We start from the raw sequence: 21910 nt of genomic DNA, 5'->3' as shown, positions 1-21910 counted from the left end.
AAAATCAATCCTCAGGTTAACATAAGATTGCAATGTAAGTGTTCATTTTGAAGTGAAGGCATGAGTGCCAAAGTGTTAAATCCATCAGGTTGATGGTTTAAAGCTATGCCTAATTAAAAGAACTGCATAAATAACTACCACAATGTGCCAGATGGATTTTTAATCAACAATAACACAATAATTTGTCAAGTTGGCTACATTTGAGGTTTTGCAGATTTAAAGCAGCATTGTAACACTTTCATAATCTTGAACACTGTCATAATTGGTCTCAACAGAAACGGGACCAATAAGAGCGGTGGCATTAAAACACAGATGGTCTTTTGGGGTAGAGTGCAGGATACGTGCGGTTTGCTAGGGTTGAAGCACAATATTTGAAGATTAAATAGTCACAAAGATTAGTAACAATTCATGTCATGAACCAAGATTCTAATCTAGCATTTTAATTCTGAATTTAACCATAAGATTTATATCTGTAGCAAAAGTTTTTTGTGATACTGCAACATGTAGTAGAACCACTGTCTCCTAAGTTATCAGATGTATAACAGATCTCCTTAAAACAACTCACATGTTGCTCTCTGTATTTCAGTGCTTCCAGAACAATCAACCCTGTTTCCCGCTACTTGAATGGATATTGCACTTTTCCCTTTGGGAGGTACCAACAACAAAAGCTGAGCTGAATGATCACGACAGCCATTTTTATAATACTCATAGAGAAGGAAAAGTTATGGGCAGCTTTTTACAACATCCAGACACAAGTAAACTAAGTCCTAGTCAGAACTCTCTGCATTGGAACTACTGTGTAGCCCCATCATCTGGGAAATTTTCCTTAGGAACTGACTTTAGTAGTAGGGAAAGATAGGGCCTATAAGCCAGGTACGTCAGCCGAGGTACTAGGGTGGCAATCTGCCAAGGGCTTGAGGACAACACTCCATTTACACAAAATGAAACAGATGACAACCACACTTTATGTGTCTGCAACAAGCAGAATCCGAAGTAACCGCTTGAGCTAAAGCTGACCCAGACAACCACACTTTAGCTGAATACAGAGGCAGAGCCATAGGGTAATACAGGTCCAAACATGACAAGCTTCTTGCTGGGCTGGCTCCCCAGCCTTGCTTAGAGCATGTGTACTGTTCTTCATGGAAGTCCTGGGTTCAGCCTAGCCACCCCTGCTCAGCACTGATAACAAATAAACTTTATTCCTATCTTTCCCTAGCCTGGCAGCTGTTGTAAAACTTGAAACTATGCATAAGAATCACACTTGAAATTGTGTCCCCTATACACTTCCACTAAAGCAGAAATACAAAAGCCACAATAATCCCAATAGCCAGCGGACATTCCTCTTTAGGGGCTGTAAGGTGGTGGCTTTTCAAAAGGCGGGTAGTAGGGTGGAGAGTAACGGGGTGGTGCACTGGAGGACCACATGTAGCTGGGTGAAGGAGAGGCAGACTGGGGCTCATCAGAAAGTCCAGAGGGAGGCGAGGGTGGAAAGATACCAGAATGCTGTGTAATGAAAATAAAACAACATCAGTTTGGGCAGTGAGGTTGTAATCCCCCAAAGTCAGTTGTTATTTAAAAATGAAATGTAGACCAAGTTTGTTTCTGTTTGGAACAACAAAGAGCTAAAACCACAAAGTTAATGAGGGGCATGAAACTGGGCTGGTCTCACTTTCTCTTGGTCACTCAAGCTGTGAAGCTCATGCAGAGATACCGTGGACTCCTTCTACCTCTCTCGTTGAACCCCTTTTCCATGTTTATAACTCAAGCCTTCAATACCTCTCTCTGAGCTATGGCAATAGCATCCCAACTAGTCTTCAAAAAGGTAGTTTGGGCCTTAAGAATATTTGATGTTAAGTCACTAATACATGGGGAAGTCTTTGCTACCAGAATATATCACAGAACCCATCTCATAAACAAAACAAAACAAAAACTAAGGTCAGAGAGGTTAAATGGCTTTCTTGGATCTGTAGTCTTGTGTGTGTTTTTTTTTTTAATCCTCAACCATGGATATGTTTTATTGATTTTTAGAGAGAAAGGGAGAGAGAGAAACATTGATATGAGAGAAACACTGATCAGTTGCCTCCTGTATGCACCCTGACCAGGGAGCAAACCCACAACTCAGGTATGTGCCCTGACTGGGAATTGAACCCGCAACCGTTTGGTGTATGGGATGATGCTTCAACCAACTGAACCACCCGGCCAGGGCTGGATCTGGAGTCTTAATCTAAGTCCAACTTCAATTTCATCTTAACTGTGGCCCACCCCCTCAATACAGGGTAGGTGGGAGAGAAAAGAACAAAGGCATGAATAAGAGGGTGGAGCGGGGGTTAATGGGGGGGGGGATAAGGACACATTTGTAATACCTTAACTAATAATTTTTTAAAAAAGAGGGTGGAGCAATATGTAAAGTTGCAGAGAGACTGAGGATTCCATTTTACTTTGTGTTGTCTAACCGGTGGTCTTTGAAAAGGGAGCAGATTTGGATTTAAGAAATACCAAATGAATTGGCATGTTAGGAGTCATTTACCCCTTCTCTTTCCCTGGACCCTAATGATTTTTCTGCTCTAAAAGAGTTGGCCTGTTTTGTTCATTGCTGTATCCTCCAGAGTTCAGAACAGAGCTTGGCAAGTAGTAGGTACTCAATAAATATTGAATGAGTGACTATAACTTCAGGAGTATGTAAGATGAACTTGGCATGTTTATTTTTTTAAATGATACCTATTTTCAAAGAATATGGTCACATCTCATGGGGATCATTGCCTTGCTCCAATGGTGGAGCATGGCTGAGACCTGAAGGCTGGAGGAGGCTGGAGGGATGGCAAGAGGCAAGAGGTCAGTTTTAGGCTCTCCAGAAGAGCAAACATTAGCTAACAAATAGGGCTGGAGAATGGTCTCAACTCTAGGAGGAGTTGGTATACTTTTTTTAAAAACCCACTTACACCAAAATTTCTCAAGAGTTCAAGTACTGTTTGGAGAGGTCGCACCCTTACTTTGTTCAGCTTGCCAGAGTCTGAGTAGATTATGTATTTTTTCCAGGCCTGGAACAATCTAGAGTCAGCCTGAGACCAGCTGGCTGATTCTCCTCATCCCCAGTCCTGACCACTGCCCAGGTTTCTAGGCTTTACTTGAGACACTGAAATATCTGTCCCTTACCACCTAATGTTAGGGCTGAGAAGAAATTGTAGCTGCAATCTTCCCCCTTCCTCTCCCACCCCACCCATTATTTCATCTTGAATGAAGGATTGACAGGTTCATACAACTTGCAAAGCTGTTCAAGGCAAAACAACTTGAGGCAATGGATTCAAGCCAGATTCCTTTCTAAAATCTCAATTTTTTCTTCCCTCCAAGGGAATATGTATCAGTATGGTGATTCCCTAGTTTTTTACTCTGTGCCCCAGAACTCTTTCTCCTTCTCTCCCTCCTTCCTCTTCTGGTGCTTTCTTGAACTGATAACACTGTCTTAACCAAAGAGGAGAGCAAAACCCCACCAGGAACCAGATCTCTGCTGGGGGTATGGAACTCTGTCCTTTGAATCCAGCTCTAGGATGGGTAGAGTCAGGAGGCCATTTTCATGTGTTCCCAGCCACAAAAGGGAGGGGCACATTTCCTACAGTGGAGCCAAAGGCAGGTCTGTCCTGAAAGGCATTTAAAGGCTTCTGTGGGCAGCAGCTGCTGTGGGTGGCAGTTGTACACTTTGATAATAAAAGGGGGTGGTACAACGGCCTTTGGTTTTCACTTCTGAGTTTCATGTTTGGGAAGTATTAGCAGGGGGAGAGGTGGAATGATTCTCACTTCCTTTGAGGCTGCTGGGAGTCTTAAGGATAAAATTGAAGGGCTCTTGGCAGAGCTACAGGGCTCATTGGCTGCAGTCCACACACCCTTGGGGTTTGAGTTGTTGGGGGTGGGGAGGAAAGGCCCACAGTACCAGTGCATAGTTTCCTAGCAACAGGCAGGCACCTTGGGAAAGATCTGGCTTTGTTGCAGCAGAGGAGCTGGTCTGGTGCATTTTGGTTCCTGCCTAAGAGTCGACTTTACTAATGGGACAGGCAACTCAGAAGAACAGAGCTTTGAATCCTTGCACACCACAAAGCATGAAAACCATCTAAAGAGCCTACTGCTAGGCCTAGTCGGCTCAAACTACCCAAGCTGCTTCTTAGAGGCTGGGGTGCCTACAGGCTGATGGCACTAAAAGAGGACCACCACCCTTTCAGGACACACACTGCTCTCTTGCATCTTTGCCTGCCCCCTCTCTGCAGGATGGCTGACCCATACTCTATAAGACCAACCTGCATTTCTGTTACAGTGGGCTTCTCTCTTCAGAAGTACTGGGAGGCAGTAACTCAGAAAATAGCCCTGGCACTGACCAGGTGATAAAGGTTACCAGCAAGAGATGCTGTGTTCCCAGGGGAAAAGCCAGAGTCTCCTGGTCTTTGCATCCCCCTTCTGTTTCTTCCCCAGAAAGAAAAGCCAGGGAAGATTGAGAGGAGAGTGGCTAAAAGGAAGAGGAAGAAAAAGAAGGGAGAGGTCAGAAACCTGAGAAAGGAGGAGAATAAAGGAAAACCTTGGCAGGAGGAGGGAAATAAAGAGAAAAGGTTGAGTAGCAGCATCAGCAACACCTTCTAAGACTCTTAGCAACCTGTGCTATACACCACCTCCCCCAGGAAAGCAGACCTTTCATTAAGTGGGTCCAATTTATAAAGGGTCATTTTTTCACGGCTAAGATGAAATCTAGTGTGTACCCTCATGTAGTTAAATAAAGAGCATAAACAGAGGTGCTTACAGTTTTCATAGGCTTAGACTTTTGTTTTAAGCTAAACTTGGCAATTCACCAAATGGACAGGAAACAGATCAGTCCATGGTTAGAATAAAGCCCGGGGACTTGCCCAGCAGCTAGACTGGGAAGTATGGCTGGAATCCTTAAGTGGTTTACATAAAGTTACGCTGGGTTGACTTTCCCAGGAGAGGTAGAAACTGATGCTTTTGACCTGATAGACTTTGGACTACTTGGCTGGAGCGGAAGGACAGGTAATGGGGAAATGAGTGCAAGGGGCAAGAGAAGTGAGTATTGGGGTGATGAGCAGGGAGGCAAAGGTAGTCTGTTTATCTCCTTCCTGCCTTGGGGGATGGGGATTTCATTAGAACAGTGGTTCTCAACCTTCTGGCCCTTTAAATACAGTTCCTCATGTGACCCAACCATAAAATTATTTTTGTTGCTACTTCATAACTGTAATGTTGCTACTGTTATGAATCGTAATGTAAATATCTGATATGCAGGATGGTCTTAGGTGACCCCTGTGAAAGGGTCGTTCGACCGCCAAAGGGGTCGCAACCCACAGGTTGAGAACCGCTGCATTAGAAGCAAGAACACCTTGGAGCCCCATGTTTGAAAGAATCCTGTTTCTCCGAGCTCAGCTCTCACAGAATCCTCGGGGCCAGCTGACCAGAACCAAGTGCCTGCTCATGTCTGTCCACAAGAAATGTTTCCCAAGCTTCCTAATTGAACAGCTACCCAGTAAGGGCATGACTTTGAGGGGTTCAAACAAAACCCTATAAACCTCTTTCTTCTTCCTTATATCAGCTTCAGGGTAAAAGGGAAGCAGAAGTCACCAGAATAGTCCTATTTGGAAATGAGCAGAAAGGAGAAGTCATCCAGAAGAAAGTCTAGAAAGGTCAGTTTTCCTGATATGATTTGGGCCCTTTTACAATCCGAGAAGAGCATAGGGAGCTCTGGCTTTTTTGGGGCGGGGAGGTGAGGTCTGCGCTTCTGGTGGTTTTATTATAAGAGCTAGTGTACATTTTGTTGACTGCCTTCTTTTTAAAAATTTTTAAAATTTATTAATTAAGAGAGAGAGAGAGAGAGAGAGAGAGAGAGAGAGAGAGAGAGAGACTTGTGTTCCACTTATTTATGCATTCATTGGTTGATTCTTGTATGTGCTCTGACCTGGGATTGAACAGCTTTGGCATATTGGGACGATGCTCTAACTAACTGAACTACCTGGTCAGGGCCTGACTGATTTCTATTTATCTGAGAACATAAGCAGATGTTCCCCGTCCTTTTGGCTTTCTTGAGTAAAGATTGGTATTTCCTCCTATGAAACTATAGGGGAATGGAATTTAGTGAACACAAAAAAGCTCAACTCAAACACTAGATTAGAACAAAATACCATTTAAGTTCTAAAGGGAAGCAAATCACATAACATACCCCTCATATCCCCATCAAACAACTATAAAGTCTCCAAAAGGAAAATACAAAAGACAATTTGAACCTAGGGAAAGAACTAGGAGAGGTATGTGTCCCAGTAGCCCCTGCAGTGTTGAGCAATTTAATAATGTAATAAGAGACCCTTTCTGAGTCATGATTAGGAAGCCCATAATTTAAACCAGTAGAAATATAAATATCTTAAAATTAACTGGGGGAAAGATCTGTACTGTGTTCAAATGTACAGCTTTTCCGAAGAACCTCAAGCCAATCTCTCAAGTCAGACCTGGATACAAACCCTTGCTTTTCCACTTAACATCTCTGTGGGGTAGTCACTTACTTTCTCCATGACTTAGTCATCTCATCTTAAAAATGACAATGACAAGGGTATTTTCATCAAAGGACTAAGCAAGATGATATATATAAAAACACTTCTTAGCATAGTGCTTGATACATAGTAAGTGCTCAATGTATAGCAGCTGTTATTAAAAAGTAGAGGCCTCCTCAAATCCCTGGAGGCCCTGCTATGAGCCCATAGTGTAGGTTTGGGTGAGGTGGCTAGATTTGGATCCCTGCCCAGCCAGTGTTGCTCAGTGAATTAAGCATCATCCCATGGTCCAAGAGGTCTCCGGTTGAATTCCGTGTCAGGGCACATGCCCAGGTTGTGGGCACAATCCCCAGTAGGGGGCATGCAGGAGGCAGCCTATCAATGTTCCTCTCTCATCAATGTTTCTATCTCTCTCTCCTCCCTCTCTATCTAAAAATCAATAAAAACATATTTAATAAATTTGGGTCCCTTTGCTGGGTTAGGTACCCTGTTTTGGGGTTTCCATAGCACTCTTGGTAATAGTCTATTTACTTTTTTGTCCTCACTGCTGTCCCCTATCACTCCCTCAAATCTAGAGACTGTCTAATTCATAATGCAGGGCCTATGCCTCAGTTTCTCTATCCACAGCTCTTAGCACAGTGCCTAGAACATGGGAACACAATGTAAATATTAGCTGAACTGAAACCAATAGCTTGAGTCACCACTGGCATTGTCAATCTTGCCTTCATCCCTGGAGTAGTGTTTGAATGAGGAATGATAGAGAAAGAGATGTCTCCATACTCTAAGATAGCACTTCCTATCTTATTTTTTTTAATAAATCTTTATTGTTCAGATTATTAGTTGTTCCTCTTTTTTCCCTCCATAGCTCCCCTCCACCCGGTTCCCATCCCACCCCATGCCCTTACCCCCCCACTGTCCTCGTCCATAGGTGTACGATTTTTGTCCAGTCTCTTCCCACACCCCCTGCACCCCCCACACCTCCTTCCCCCTGAGAATTGTCAGTCCACTCCCTTTTTATGCCTGATTCTATTATATTCACCAGTTTATTCTGTTCATCAGATTTTTTATTCACTTGATTTTGAGAATCACTTGTTGATAGATATGTAATTGTTGTGACTTTGTTGTTCATACTTTTTATCTATACCTTTTTCTTCTTTTTCCTCTTCTTAAAGAATACCCTTCAGCATTGCATATAATACTGGTTTGGTGGTGATGAACTCCTTTAGCTTTTTCTTATCTGTGAAGCTCTTTATCTGACCTTCAATTCTAAATGATAGCTTTGCTGTGTAGAGTAATCTTGGATTGTAGGTTCTTGCTATTCATCACTTTGAATATTTCTTGCCACTCCCTTCTGGCCTGCATAGTTTCTGTTGAGAAATCAGCTGACAGTCATATGGGTACTCCCTTGTAGGTAACTAACTGTTTTTCTCTTGCTGCTTTTAAGATTCTCTCTTTGTCTTTTGCCCTTGGCATTTTAATTATGATGTGTCTTGGTGTGGTCCTCTTTGGATTTCTCTTGTTTGGGGTTTTCTGCACTTCCTGGACTTATAAGTCTATTTCTTTCACCAGGTAGGGGAAGTTTTCTGTCATAATTTCTTCAAATAGGTTTTCAATATCTTTCTTTCTTTCTTCTTCTGGCACCCGCATAATTCAGATATTGGTATGCTTGAAGTTGTCCCAGAGGCTCCTTACACTGTCTTCATATTTTTGGATTCTTTTTCCTTGTTGCTTTTCCGGTTGAGTGATTTTTGCTTCTTCGTATTTCAAATCTTTGACTTGATTCTTGTGATCCTCTAGTCTGCTGTTGGATCTCTGTATATTATTCTTTATTTCAGTCATTGTATGCTTCATTTCTAATTGGTCCCTTTTCATATCCTTGAGGGTCTCACTGAATTTCTCGGAGGTTTCTAGAAGATTCTTGAGTAACCTTATAACCGTGGTTTTGAACTCTATATCCAGTAGTTTGCTTTCCTCCATTTCTTTCATTTGTGACATGTTTCTTTGTCTCCGCATTTTGTCTGCTTCCCTGTGTTGATAGAGTGGCTTTGTGTATTAGGTGTCCTATAGGGCCCAGTGGCTCAGCCTCCCTAATTACCTAAGGTGGTAATTAGGGAGGCTGTGTGCACCCCTTTATTGGCTGTGTGCACAGTCTTGTTGTAGTTAAGCCTTGACTGCTGTTGGTATCACTGGGAGGAATTGACTTCCAGGCCAATTGGCTGTGAGGACCAGCTGTGTCTACAATGGGAGAACTGCTATGCTGGAGATACCCTTATGGGGCAGGACTTGCTTCAGTGGGGCTTTGGTGCTCACTGAGTCTGCCTCTTGAGTGTGTGTCTCTTATGGATGTGAAGAGTTGTAATCTGGTATGGTCTCACATTGACCACTGCGTACACTGGCTCTTGGATCTTCAAGGAGGTGCAAAGTCAGCCACTGCCTGTGGTCACCCAGCAGGAGCTACAGAGAGATCTACAGAATCCTCCTCTTTGTTTGGGGTTTGGAGGTGCCCAGATGAGGCCCAGCTGTGAAGCAATGCAGGCTGCTGTTGAGCCTTAGGCCTTATTTTGGAAGCTCTGGGGCTCTCTGACCCAGCTGCAGTTTATTTGGTTTTAAATTGCAAAAGGACAGGCCATTCATATTCAAAAGCCTCTACACACAGCTTGGGTGGGGTTGTAAATTGGGTGGGGCAGGGTCTCAGGGAATCACCAGGGCAGAGCAAACAGCAATGGCTGACAGTCAGCCCTGCCCCGGAGAGGTCCCTGGGTCTCTGTGTCCCGCAACCCCGTGCATGAACAATGATCGCTGCAAGCACCTCTGCGAGAAAGCCACCCTCCTGTCCTGTCCCAGTGCCAGACAGTCCAGTTTCTCCCCGTATGAGTCTGGGTCCCCAGAGTCTCTCCCAGAACTGGAGTTCAGAGCACTCGGGAGCTTGTATTTCCCTCCCAATTGAAAAAGACAACAGTGCACCCAGTTGCCAGCCCATTTCGCACGCGCCTCCGTACCTCCGCACTTCCGCACCTCCTACCAGTCTCAATGCGCTTTTCTCTTTCCACTCAGCCAGTCTTCCCGTGGTTCTGGATGATATCCGTTTTGTCTTTTAGTTGTAGTTTTGATGTAGTTGTGCGAGGCAGCAAGTACAGGTGTTTACCTATGCCGCCATCTTGGTTCCTCTCAGTGCTTCCTATCTTAGAGTTTGCAGCAACCATCATCACCAGGGAGATCATTGTTACTACTTAAGGGGCTCATTATAAAGTGAATATTCCTGTAATCAATATGGTTTACTTTGATATAAAAAAAATGGAGGCGGCCTCTTCATTGAATCCATGTATTGCCCCTCTATCTCAGGATGACTTTTTATTGCAGGGACTGAAGAGAATGATGACCCTCCTCGTGTTGGCTTTAACATCCTTTCATTCTCTTAAAGGATTTTTTTTTTTGCCTCCATTACAACTGAAATTATCTATGCACTTTTTGAACATACCTGCATTTTCCGGTTTATATCATCTATTTGGGTAATAAGTTCCCTGAATTGTTTACCTGCGAATATGTAGGTTCTAAAACAATTTCTAACATTATGTTTTCCAAGTTTTAATGGACACCTCCTGGTTCTAGTATTGTATTTTATAACAGTGAACAAGTCCATGTTCATACTATATGTACAGTTGTCCCTTGATATCCATGGGGAATGGTTCCAAGACATCCCCCTCCCCCCCGAATACCAAAATCCCCGGATGCTCAAACCCTTATATAAAATGGCATAGGAAAATGCAGACAGTTGGCCCTCCATATCCACAGATTCCCAATCGCAGATGGAAAATACTGTTCTCCATCTGTGGTTGCTTGAATCTACAGATGCAAAATCCTGAGATACAAAGGGCTGACTGTTTCTTTATTGATAAAATCCACGTATAAGTGGACCTGTGCAGTTCAAACCTGTGTTGTTTAAGGGTCAACAGTATTACTATTGCAATGTAGAGTCCTAGACCTCCCCAAACTGTATCTAACCCAAACAAAAATATGATTTATTCAACTATATGGGGTTTTCTAGTTTCAATTATTTTGTTAATCTGAACCTAAAATTAGGTTTCCCAAGGGTTTTGCATTTCTAAACTAGCTGTTTAACTGGAAGCACCCAAACACTCTTGCTTTTATGTCCCCTTGGAGCATTTATGGGCTCTTAATCAATAGAAGTAAATTCATTATGAGCCTCCCGTCCTTCAAAGATATTGCCTTTGGTTCCCAAATTTTGAATTAACCAGATTTTAATGTAATTCTAGTTTTCTGTGGCCAAGTTTACCACCACTAAAAATGCCTAAAGGATCGTTTCATTTGTTTTCTCAAAGTGCTCTGCACACAATGAATTCCTTTTAATTAAGAGCCATTTTTTTTTGTTCCATTTTTCTGTGCTTAGTCTCAGCTCAAAGGAAAATAGGGAAAGTGCAAATTTGGTAACATTATTCCTGACCTATTTGATAATAGGACAACAAAGGAGAGGGGGGAGTTATAAAAATATTTTCTCTGTGTAGTCCTAGTTAGGAAGTCTGGAGAAAAAGAAGGGATTCTTACAGATTTGATTCAAACCCGTGTGTGGCTCAGAATGTCTTTGTGCTAAGGATCAGGATGAAGTCTCTTCCTGTGGCAGAGAAATAGAAAATGCCACTATTGGACAGGGGTCCATGGTGAGGTACTAATGAGAACCATCTTCTCCTTGGTGAAGGAAAGGCAATTTGAGATAACTTGATCTTTCCTCTATTCTTCCATCTCTCTGTTTCTTCTCCAGTTATGTCTTTCTTGCCCTTCCCATCTATCCTATTTTTGCATGCCTACATAGTCCTTATGCTAGTCACTGGTATCCAAAGGTTGCTAAAAGCCATCAGGGACAGAGAGCCTGCTACCTCATACATATTAGGGAGGTTCCATGACTAAGGAGAGAACAAGAGAACATGAATGAGAGCAAGGGTATTAGAGAGTTCTTTTTTTTTCTTCCTCAAAACATACCTGAAAGTCATAAGCAGAATATGGTGGCAGGTGAGGAGGGCTATGGTAGTAGGTATTGTAGGATGCCACTTGAGGACGAGCATAATAAGAAACAGTTGGATGGGCATTTTCAACAGAACAGTTCAGTGCCGGGAGAGTTGGATTCTGTAGAAAACCACACATTAGAAACAGCATTAAAGTTCATCACTAGGAAAATGATTAAATAAACAGTGGTACATCTGTACTACAGAATACCATGCAGAAATAACCATTATTGATAAATAATTTAGTGACAGAAAAAGTTGTCCAGGATATGTTGTTAAATAAAAAAAATAATAAGCCACTGGAAAAACTATAGAGACAATGATCAGTGGTTGCCAAGGGTTGAGGCTGTGGGGAGGGATTAGTAGGTGGAGCATAGAGGATTTTTAGGGGAGTAAAAATACTCTATATGATGTTACACTGATGGATATGTCATTATACATTTATCCAACCCCTGAAATGTACAATACCAAGAGTGAACAATATGGTCAACTATGGCCTTTTAGGTGATTAAAATGAGTCAATATAGGTTCATCCTTGGTAACAAATGTACCACTCTAGTGGGGAATGTTGATAATAGGCTATGTATGTGTGGGGGCATGGGGTATATGGGAAATCTCTGTATCTTCCTCTCAATTTTGTTGAAAGCCTAAAACTGCTCTAAAAAATAAGTCTTTAAAAAGGAAGCCACCACATCTAACAAATCACTACAAGAAACATGAAAATATCTGGGAGATACACAATGGACTGACTCAGAATAAATTCTTTCCAAAATCAAAAAAATAAATAAAAAGGAAGCCATCATGTTATATTAATATAGCATGATCCCAATTTATGTAAAAAATAAAGACCCAAACAATTATATATGTATATTTGTAAATGAAAAGAAATTAATTTGGAAAGATTCACAACACATTGTTAACTGTGGTTATCTCTGGGAAGGGGAATAGTAGTAGGAGGTAAATGAGGACTCTTCACTTTCTGTTATATAGCCAGAGTTTTTACAACTAATATGAATACTTGTGTCATTTACCCTCAGCTTATTTTGAAAAATTCAAACCTATAGAAAAGTTAAAATTATTTATTTGTGATATTTAAAAAAATAAAGAAGAAAAAAAAAGATCCAAAATACACAATGTCAAATAGACAAGGCTGAACAGACTACTGCTTTTGCTACGAAAAAATGTATTGGGTCACAAAGGGATTTTAAGAGTTGTGAGGATTCTGGTAGATTCCAATCCTTTGAAGGAGCTCCCACATAGACATGAAGTGTATTTATTTTTCATCAGCCCTGCAGGCTGGAGGCAAAACCCTAGCAGTGAACAGAAACCATGAAAGACCAAGCAGAGTATGCTGATTATTTTTTGCAAACAAAATAATGCAGAAAAAATTAAATACTATTTTAATATGGTGATGTGTATAGCCCTTTAAAGGTTAAGGCTAATCTTGTCCCGGATGGGAGTCCTGCTCCCAACAGGGCCAAAGCATTGCTAAAGGAAGTCATCACAGCTCATTAGTTCCCAAAGAGGATTGTGATTTGTATCTTTTGAGTGCCACATGGGTCAAGGTGTGGGGCAAACATTTTTTCCATTTTTCATGTCATTGAAACCTCCATTTGTATGGATAATCAAGAGCTGTTTTCAAAATCAATGTGTCTTGTTTCTGGTACACATCCTATATAATAAAAGGGTAATATGCAAACTGAACCTAAGGGCGGAACAACCCAGAAAGACCGGTCACTATGATGCGCACTGACCACCAGGGGACAGACGCTCAACACAGGAGCTGCCCCCTGGTGGTCAGTGCCTTCCCACAGGGGGAGCTCCACTCAGCCACAAGCTGGGCTGACCTCTCCTGCCTCCTCGGCAGCATTAAGGATGTCCGACTACGGCTTAGGCCTGCTCCCCCCCCCCCCCCCCACGAGCAGGTGGACATCCCCCAAGGGCTCTTGGGCTGCCAGAGGGATGTCTGACTGCCAGCTTAGGCCCGATCCCCCCAGGGAGCAGGCCTAAGCCAGCAGATGGACATCTCCCGAGATATCCTAGACTGTGAGAGGGCTCAGGCCGAGCTGAGGGGACCTCCCGAGTGCAGGAATTTTCATGCACTGGGCCTCTAGTATACTCTATATTAATAGAGAGCAGCAGCTTACTTTCAAAGTTATAAAAATGTGTGGGCAGGCTTTGGCAGTGGCACAGGCAACCATATTGGGGTGTTGGCAGGGGAAACTCCCTTATAGCAAGTTTCAACACAGTTCTGTTGCTCTCTTCTTTGGTGTGGGTTACTGTTTACATTTCTAGGAGGCTTGAAGAGCTACAAACCTCAGTCATTATGATGCAGCTCACAGGCAACCAGAGAAATGTTTGTTAGCCTCTCTCATTTGTGGGAGAGAGCTGAGATCTTGGATCCCAAAGCTTTATTTGCTTTACAGAGAAAGAGTGCTCAGAAATGCCCCTACCTCTCCACCAGAATTCTAAGAATAAATTTCATCCCTGGAGGAAGTCCCATAAATCATATTCCCTAGGCCTTCTGTCAATTAAAAAAACCCACATCTATAATCAAGAGATTTGACTAACCAAGGTGGATTAGATAGTCATTATCCATCTTTATCAGAATACATGCTTATACTTGGCTGCTAATGCTTTGGGTACAATAGCATGGTTTATCAAATACATCATAATAGATCAATGGTTCATTGTGTATTTTCTCAGAACAACAACCAAATACTTCCAAATATCTTTTCCAACTGTATAGCTAACCTATGGCCAATTTTAATTCTTGATGTAGTAATTCAACAAATAATGAATTAATTATTTGTATTGAGTTAAAGAGGTAAGAAGATAATTAGTATTTCTATAACTTGGCATCCAATTAGAGTATTTCTAGATTCAGTGCTTTATCATTGTCATTACTTTGTTTTCATATATTTCTTTTCCTAAAAATGAAAGGTCACCAATGAAATCTCAGTAATATCCACCAAGAAACAAACAAACAAACAAATAAACAAACATACCCTCCAGCTCTTGCAAAGTTCTTCTATGCAAAGAAATTAAGCCTAACTATAGAGAAACCATCACGCAATGTAAACTCTATCTATAAAAATTTTTTTGTGTGTGTTCACCAAGTCCAGGGGGCCAGGATAATCTTTGAAAAGAAGTTGACTATTATAGAGAAAGAAACACAGACAAAATATTAGAGGAAGATTGAATGAACACTGAAAAGCCACAGAGAGAAGAAAGTCAGAGTAGAGGACAGATAGAGAAAATGGACAGGGCAATAAGATAAGATGAGGGATTGAAGGAAGATAGAGTGAAGAGTTGGGCAAGGAAGGAGCAAAAGAGATGGCCCCAAATAATGGTCTTGTTATGTTTTAAAGCAATAATTCTGATTTTACAATACATTTAAATATTTTTACAATAAATTTAAATACTTTTTCCATTTCCATGTCATCGACACCTTCTCCATTTGTATGGATAATCAAGAGCTGGGCACTGTCTCTATTTGTGTGTGTATATAGGAATGTGTGTATTTCTATTAAAATTTCTGGAGTTTAAGCTATAAGACCCCCATTACTGATCAGTAGCATTCTAAACTCCAGTGAAATAAAGGCTGCTAGGTAGTACAGGAAACATTGAAAGCAATCTAGTCTGGATAAAACGGAGTCTGTTCTGAGACAATAATTGCAGACTTTGGAAAGAATGCCACTTTTATTCCTCCCCACTTTACTCCAAACCAGAGACAACAATTAGGAGAAAATGACATTATCACTTTTGCAAGATATATTTCTAATCCTTATAGCTTTGGTCAGCAAATACTTTATCAAACATTTCTTTAGGATCCTTTTTACCAAGCACCTCTGGTCAGGGAATGAAGTTGTCCTTTTTCCTTTCAAGATCCCACAACTCTGGCAATGGTGGCTCCTAGCTGATCCTGTTGAGGACTGCCAGCTCACAGCCCTTGGCTCCTATCCTCACTCCCTAGGGAATGGCTTTCATTAGCCAGCACCCCTGAGTCTCTGTGCAGACCTCAGGCCATTCTACTCAGAGGGAAGGTACATCGAAAGTCACTAGCCACATTTGGACCTAGACTGAGGATTTTAGTTAGGTTCATTTGGTTGATGTTCCAGGATTTTCTACACCATGTATAATTTTAATACAGCGAGCTAAGTAATTCTTCCATGGTGGCCCCATCTTACACTCCTACTAGTGTTCTCTCACCTTATGAATCAAATATCTTGCCCCCCTGTTCTTTGCTTTCATCTTTCATTTTCCTCACTGGTCCTTGCCTGAGTTCCTGGGCTTGGTTGGCATTTGATAATGAACAAAATTTCCCTTGCTCTCCTCCTCTACTATTAAAGAAGCTCCCAATAGTTGTAAACAACTTGCTTTAATTTTTTGAAATTAAAGCATCGAAACAAAGGAGGTAATTTCTGTTAAAACCCTTGTAGAATTAGAAAGGGCTATCCAAATACTAGTTAAGAGAAGCTGGGATGGAGTAGAAAGAGCAAAGGCTCTGGCATCTGAGAAACCTGGGCTCCAGTCCCAGCTCTGTTGTTTAACTCTGGGCAAGTCACTTGACCTCTGTTGGCCCTTCATCTGTGAAATGGGGGCAGGAATACTTACTTACCTCACAAGTTACTAGCAGAGCGGAGAAAGTAATTGTGCAAAAGCACTTCATAGAGAGTACAGGGCCATTGCTGCCACCTATGAGGACAGACCATCAACAACCCTCCCTTTCCCCCTAGAGAGCCAAGGACACAGTGAAGTTATGAATCAGAAATAAACCTAGACATCAATGGTCCACTGAGTCTTGACAGGGGTCCTTGCCAGGAACCCCATTGAAACTACCAAGTAGCCACCATCCACTCCATTTGTGCCCATGTCTGAATGCTCTAGGAATGATTCAGAGTACTCTTCACACTGGTCCTCATGACCCATCTCCTCAACTCACCAACCTAGGAGCTTCTCCACCAGCCAGCCTATTTCAGATTTGGCTTTCACCTATACCCTGGGGAAATTTTTCAAGAACAAAGGACATTCTTTTTTTCCAAAAAAGCCCCAACCCAGAAACAGTTTTTCCGCTCTCACACCCAAAGTTCCCTCAGGTCCAAACAGGAAATCCTTCTCCCTCCTCCTTCTTCCTCCTCCTTCTACCTCGGAGGGCCCCACCTTGTTGATGCTTCCCCCACTCCTCTGTGCTTGGGCTTTCCTGAATGGAAAAAGGGGCATGGGAATGAGAAGTACACATACGAAAGAGAGAGAGAAACAGACAGACAGGCTGGGCATGAACAGGAAAGGATTTCTCTTGACTTAAGGTCACCAGCAGGAACACTCAATGCTTCCAGTCAGCATGATTCTGCCAGGGATTTGCTGCCCAAAACTGCAGTATTTTTTTAGCCCATCTTTCATTTTCTATTACCCAGCCTTTTGACAGTCCAGAGTCAAATTAAAACTGCATTTCAGGTTCTTGTTCCTCAGGGACCCCAAAATGGGACAGAAATAACCAAGGGCCTAGAGGTTATCTGTCTCATTTCTGAGGTCAAAGGAAAACCGCTTTTAGGTACAAAATAATTCCCTAAACACATGAGGGACATTCCTTTAAAGCAATAGTACACAGCCCTGGCTGTAGATCAGAATCGCCTGGGTTTCAATTTAGACCATTTAAATAAGAATCTCTGGAGGAGGGGGCCCAGGAATCTGGGTTTTTTTTTTTAAGCACCTCAATTGATTATATTCTCATAGGAAGCCAGGAGGATAATAAGTTCTAAAGCTATTATCTCTATAATTTGAGATCAAGGTTTATTAAATAAGTAAATAAAAGCTTAGAAATGCTTTAAAAACCAAAGAAGAAAGGAGCCCACTGTTATGAAGCACCTACTGGGTGCTGAGTCCTGGTGTGCCTTTGCAGACACACACAAAGATGGAAAAGAGTTGAAAGAGAGGTTAGGGTATGTGGGGAGGCTGAGGTTGAGGTTGAGGACAAGACCTGGCAAGCAGCTTAGCCCAGGGCTGGCTCTTCAAATGCAGGGGGTGGGGCAGTGGCGGGGGGGGGGGAGTTAAAAAAAAGAGTCCAGATGCTTTTTCTGGAGAAACTCCAGGATGAAATTCCTGAGAAGAGGAAACTACCATTACTCTTACCTGTAGCTAAAAAAACCACAGGACCTGGGTGTAGAGGTGCAATGGGGAGAAAAAGAGGGGGGGCATCTGTAATACTCTCAACAATAAAGATTTTGAAAAACCAACTCTTGCCTTCCATCTCTCCCCAAGTCTGTTAGGGGAAAAACTACCCAAAAAGGTTTCTGCTAAAAGTATGTTTAGGGTGGGGGAGAGTTTGAAAAGGCTATCTATCTATATAAAAGCATAATATGCCAATTAGACTGGACAGCTGAATGACCTTCCAGATGTCCTTCTGGACGACCTTCCGGCCAAAGCAGGGGCTGCGAGAGCCAAGCCCCTTGCACGAATTTCGTGCACTGGGCCTGTAGTATTTACATAACCAGAATGAACCAGAGAATTTATAACACCCTCCTCTCCTTCCACCCCAGAATGTACCATAAGAACACAAGCAACTCATGTTAACAAGAAATATTTGCAGATGTTTGAAGGCAGTTACATGCTTGAAGCAATTGCTTCTGATTCCTCCCTTCAAAATATGCCCATTGTTCCTTACCCCAAGCCTGGCTCTCACCCCCAACAGGGGCCTCTGTGGAAAGGGAAGACCCTTCCTTACCATGTCCTTAAAGCCTCCAAGGACAGCGGCAGTGATGATGCCCAGGAATAGGCCGACGATGTTGAGGATGGTGGCAGACCAGAGGAGGTGGTAGAGATGGATGATGTCCTGGCAACTGCTGACATCGATGTATTCATAGTACCCACCAGTAATTTCCACCCTGCTGGACAGGGAGAAGCACACTTCAGTCAGTCCTAGGGGAGCAGGTTGGGCCCTAGGGCTTTGGCTACCACCCAGCTCAATGAAAAACAGGTGAACTATTGTAAGGGATATCACAGGTATGAATGCACGTGGGGAGCAAGATATTATAATAAATCCAAGTGTGATTGCTGTTTATTAAAAATCAACAATATGCCGAAACCGGTTTGGCTCAGTGGATAGAGTGTCGGCCTGCAGACTGAGGGGTCCCAGGTTCGATTCTGGTCAAGGGCATGTACCTGGAATGCGGGCACATCTCCAGTGGGAGATGTGCAGGAGGCGGCTGATCGATGTTTCTCTCCCATCGATGTTTCTAACTCTCTATCTCTCTCCCTTCCTCTCTGTGAAAAATCAATAAAATATATTTAAAAAAATCAACAATAAAAAACTACTACCTGCTAGAGAAACACTTGTTATCACTAACACTAATCGTAGATGACATTATTGACACTTGGCAATATGCCAGACACAGTGCTAAGGATTTTACATATGTGAATTCATTAAAACTGTGCTAATATGGCAGTTCCTAGTCACATGTGGCTATATAAATTTAAATTCATTAACATAAAGTAAAATTTTTAAAATTCAGTTCTTCAGTCTCATCAGCCACGTGTTACATGCTCAATAGCCACACTAGTGGCTGGTTACTGTGCCGGACAGAGCAGATTACAAACATTTCCATCATCACATCAAGTTCTATTAGACAGCACAGTAAATCCTTAAAATACTCTGTGAGGTAGTTACTATCACTATTCCCTTTTTACCAATGAAGAAACTGAAGCACAGAGAGGTTAGGAACTTGCTCAAATCGCAAGAGGAAGGGCTGGGATCTGAATTCAGGCTTCAAAGATATAGTGTTTCCTTTCTCCAGACAAAACAAAACACCAACAGCCCTAGCTGGTTTGGCTCAGTGGATAGAGCGTCAGCCTATGGACTGAAGGGTCCCAGGTTCAATTCCGGTCAAGGGCACATGCCTGGGTTGCGGGCTCAACTCCCAGTAGGGGGTGTGCAGGAGGCAGCTGATCAATGATTCTCTTTCATCATTGATGTTTCCATATCTTTCTCCCTCTCCCTTCCTCTCTGAAACCAATAAAAATATATTTTAAAAAATAATACTAAAACACTGTGATTCATAAAATGAAAGTCAGAACCAAACGTCCTGGCATCAAGATGGTTATTACACGTGACTCCCCTGCTATAAGAACGCTGAAAATGAAAAAAGGGAAAAAAGTTAAAGGTTAACCTTCAGAATGAATCAGGGAGGGATTAGTCACACAAGAAAAGACTTTTAAACCTGACAGATGAATTTATCTTAGGATTCCTTAAAATCGGTGTTTCACTAACAAACTGAAATCAGTGTGGTTACAGGACAGCCTGGGTCAGAATCATCTGTGTTTGTGTGTATGTGTGTCTGCCTGTGTGTCAGTGCATTATTTGTGTGTGCCTATGGGTGTCTTTGTGTATGATTATATGTCTTTGAGAAAGAGCTAGTTAACACTCAGATGCTTAGGCCCAGCCTCAGTCCTACTGAATTTGGCAGAATTTGTGTGTGTGGGGGGGGGTGCAGGTGAGGCTCAGGAATCTGTGTTAACATGATCACTGATGTTAGAGAACCACTGTTTTACATAGTCAGCTGCCGTTGTGGAATTTTAAAGGTATTGCAATTCATCAGAATTTTAATTGGATTTAAGTATTTTCCAGAACATAATTGAAGAGACCATCCATAAGCATACATTGAGTGTCTTCTGTTAGTTGGCACTGTACTCAGTCCTGAGGATGGGGCAGGGAGGACACACAGATTACTTAAACTCAAAAAGGCACAGCTGGACAAGGACTATCCCCTTGGAAAGGATAGGCCTGGGTGTAAGGGAAAGTGTGGGCTTGTAGGGACCCGGGAGAGGCTTGAGAGTTAGCTCTGACTGCCCCCAAATTTTCTATGCCTACCTCCTAAGACACTGAGGGCAGGCTGGCAGTACATATAGATAGGCAGTATGGCATAGCAAATTCTGGAGTAGGACTGCATTTGAACCCTGGCTCTGTCACTTATTTGCGGTCTGACCCTGAGCAACTTTCTTAACCTTTCTGGGCCTGGGGGACTTAATTAGAGAATGTATAAAAGCAGCACTCCAGCACATAATAAGAGCCCCCACCAAAACAGCTATATATTTTTCCCCTCTAAGAGCCAGCCACTGGCAACAAGATTTAACTTTGAATCTTGTTGTTAAAGGCATTAATGCTTTAAAGGCACAGGCCATCACATGATAGATCAGCAGTTCATTTAAAAATATTAAATAATTGTAGAGAATATATGTTTGGTTTCTGTTTGAGTGGATTCAGTAGCTATTGAAATATTTTTTACTGAGCTATGAAGCAAAAGACCATTAATACTTAGATCTGGTTCAGGATTTAGCAAATTAGTGTGGTTTGTTTCTGTTTGAGATTTATGGTTCCATTTGGTTTAGTCTCTGGAATTGCAGAACTTCCTCTGGAATTTCATCTTTTGCATTCTCAGCACTCCTACCCTCAAGCCTCCATGGCTGCAGGGATCCCTTGCCAGACACCACCACTGCCTGATTCAGCTTCCTAAAACATTTTAAAAACTAAGTCATGCATTTAATCAAAATCCTTCCATGGCTCCCCATTACCTTCAGGAAAATGTGTCCAAATTCCTCAGCCTGCCATAATCTGACTCCAAAATGGAGTTCACACTCCAGCCAGGCTGGAGTCCCCAACTGGCCTTGCTGGGCACTTATTCCAAAACTTGCTCAGATTTCTCCCCATGTGCAAGGTACTGCCTTCTATTCTCTGCCTATCCTAATCTCTCCCACTGATCAAAACTTCAATAGTCACCTCACTAGTGCCTTCTTCAAGGACTCCAGTGCTGATTCATTAGCCTTTTCCCTGGACTCCCATAGCCTCGGAGTCTGTTTTTCTTTTCTTTTTTAAAAAAAATCCTTACCCGAGGATATTTTTCCATTGATTTTTAGAGAGAGTGGAAGAGAGAGGGAAAGACAGAGAGGAATATTGATGTTAGAGAAACACATTGATTGGTTGCCTCCTCCTGCAGGAGTCCCAACCAGGGCTCAGGCTGGGGAGGAGCCTGCAACCGAGGTAAGTGCCCTTGACCAGAATTGAACCCAGAAACCTTTGGTCTGCATGATGATGCTCTATCCACTGATAGACTGGCTAGGGTGAGTCTGTTTTTCTTAGTTTGCACTTTACATACGTCAATAATTCAGTTATTCATTTAATCCAATGTCTATTTAGAGCCTACTCAGTACTGAGTATTGTGCTGGGTACTGAAGCTACAACCAAGCCAAGGTGGACATGATGTCTCTGTCTAAATTGTAACCTCTTGAGGTCAAGGGTGGTCTTTTACCTACATTTGTGACTCCCTCAATGCCTTGCACAGTTGTAGAAATGTTATAGGTCATCAATAGGTA

At 42.3% G+C, this 21910-nt stretch overlaps 1 protein-coding gene across 7 annotated transcripts in view; it reads right to left on the bottom strand.

Moving 5' to 3' along the window:
• Positions 1 to 21910, bottom strand: part of TMEM255A (transmembrane protein 255A) — a 77967-nt gene that overhangs the window by 22629 nt on the left and 33428 nt on the right. For 3 of the 7 annotated variants that reach the window (XM_059679477.1, XM_059679479.1, XM_059679481.1), the window contains 3 exons: positions 18270 to 18432; positions 11523 to 11666; positions 1345 to 1503 (listed from right to left, as the gene is read on the bottom strand). In XM_059679477.1, the coding sequence (XP_059535460.1) occupies positions 1345 to 1503; positions 11523 to 11666; positions 18270 to 18432 (466 nt within the window). Of the gene's footprint in view, positions 1 to 1344; positions 1504 to 11522; positions 11667 to 18269; positions 18433 to 21910 lie in introns of those variants that run through there. The other 4 variants (XM_059679478.1, XM_059679480.1, XM_059679482.1 and 1 more) reach the window with 2 other exon arrangements.

The sequence above is a fragment of the Myotis daubentonii genome, chromosome X (assembly GCF_963259705.1).
Source record: "Myotis daubentonii chromosome X, mMyoDau2.1, whole genome shotgun sequence".
NCBI classification, from domain to species: domain Eukaryota; kingdom Metazoa; phylum Chordata; class Mammalia; order Chiroptera; family Vespertilionidae; genus Myotis; species Myotis daubentonii.
The sequence above is the reverse complement of the archived record's forward strand: the minus strand, read 5'-3'. Positions and strand labels throughout refer to the sequence as shown.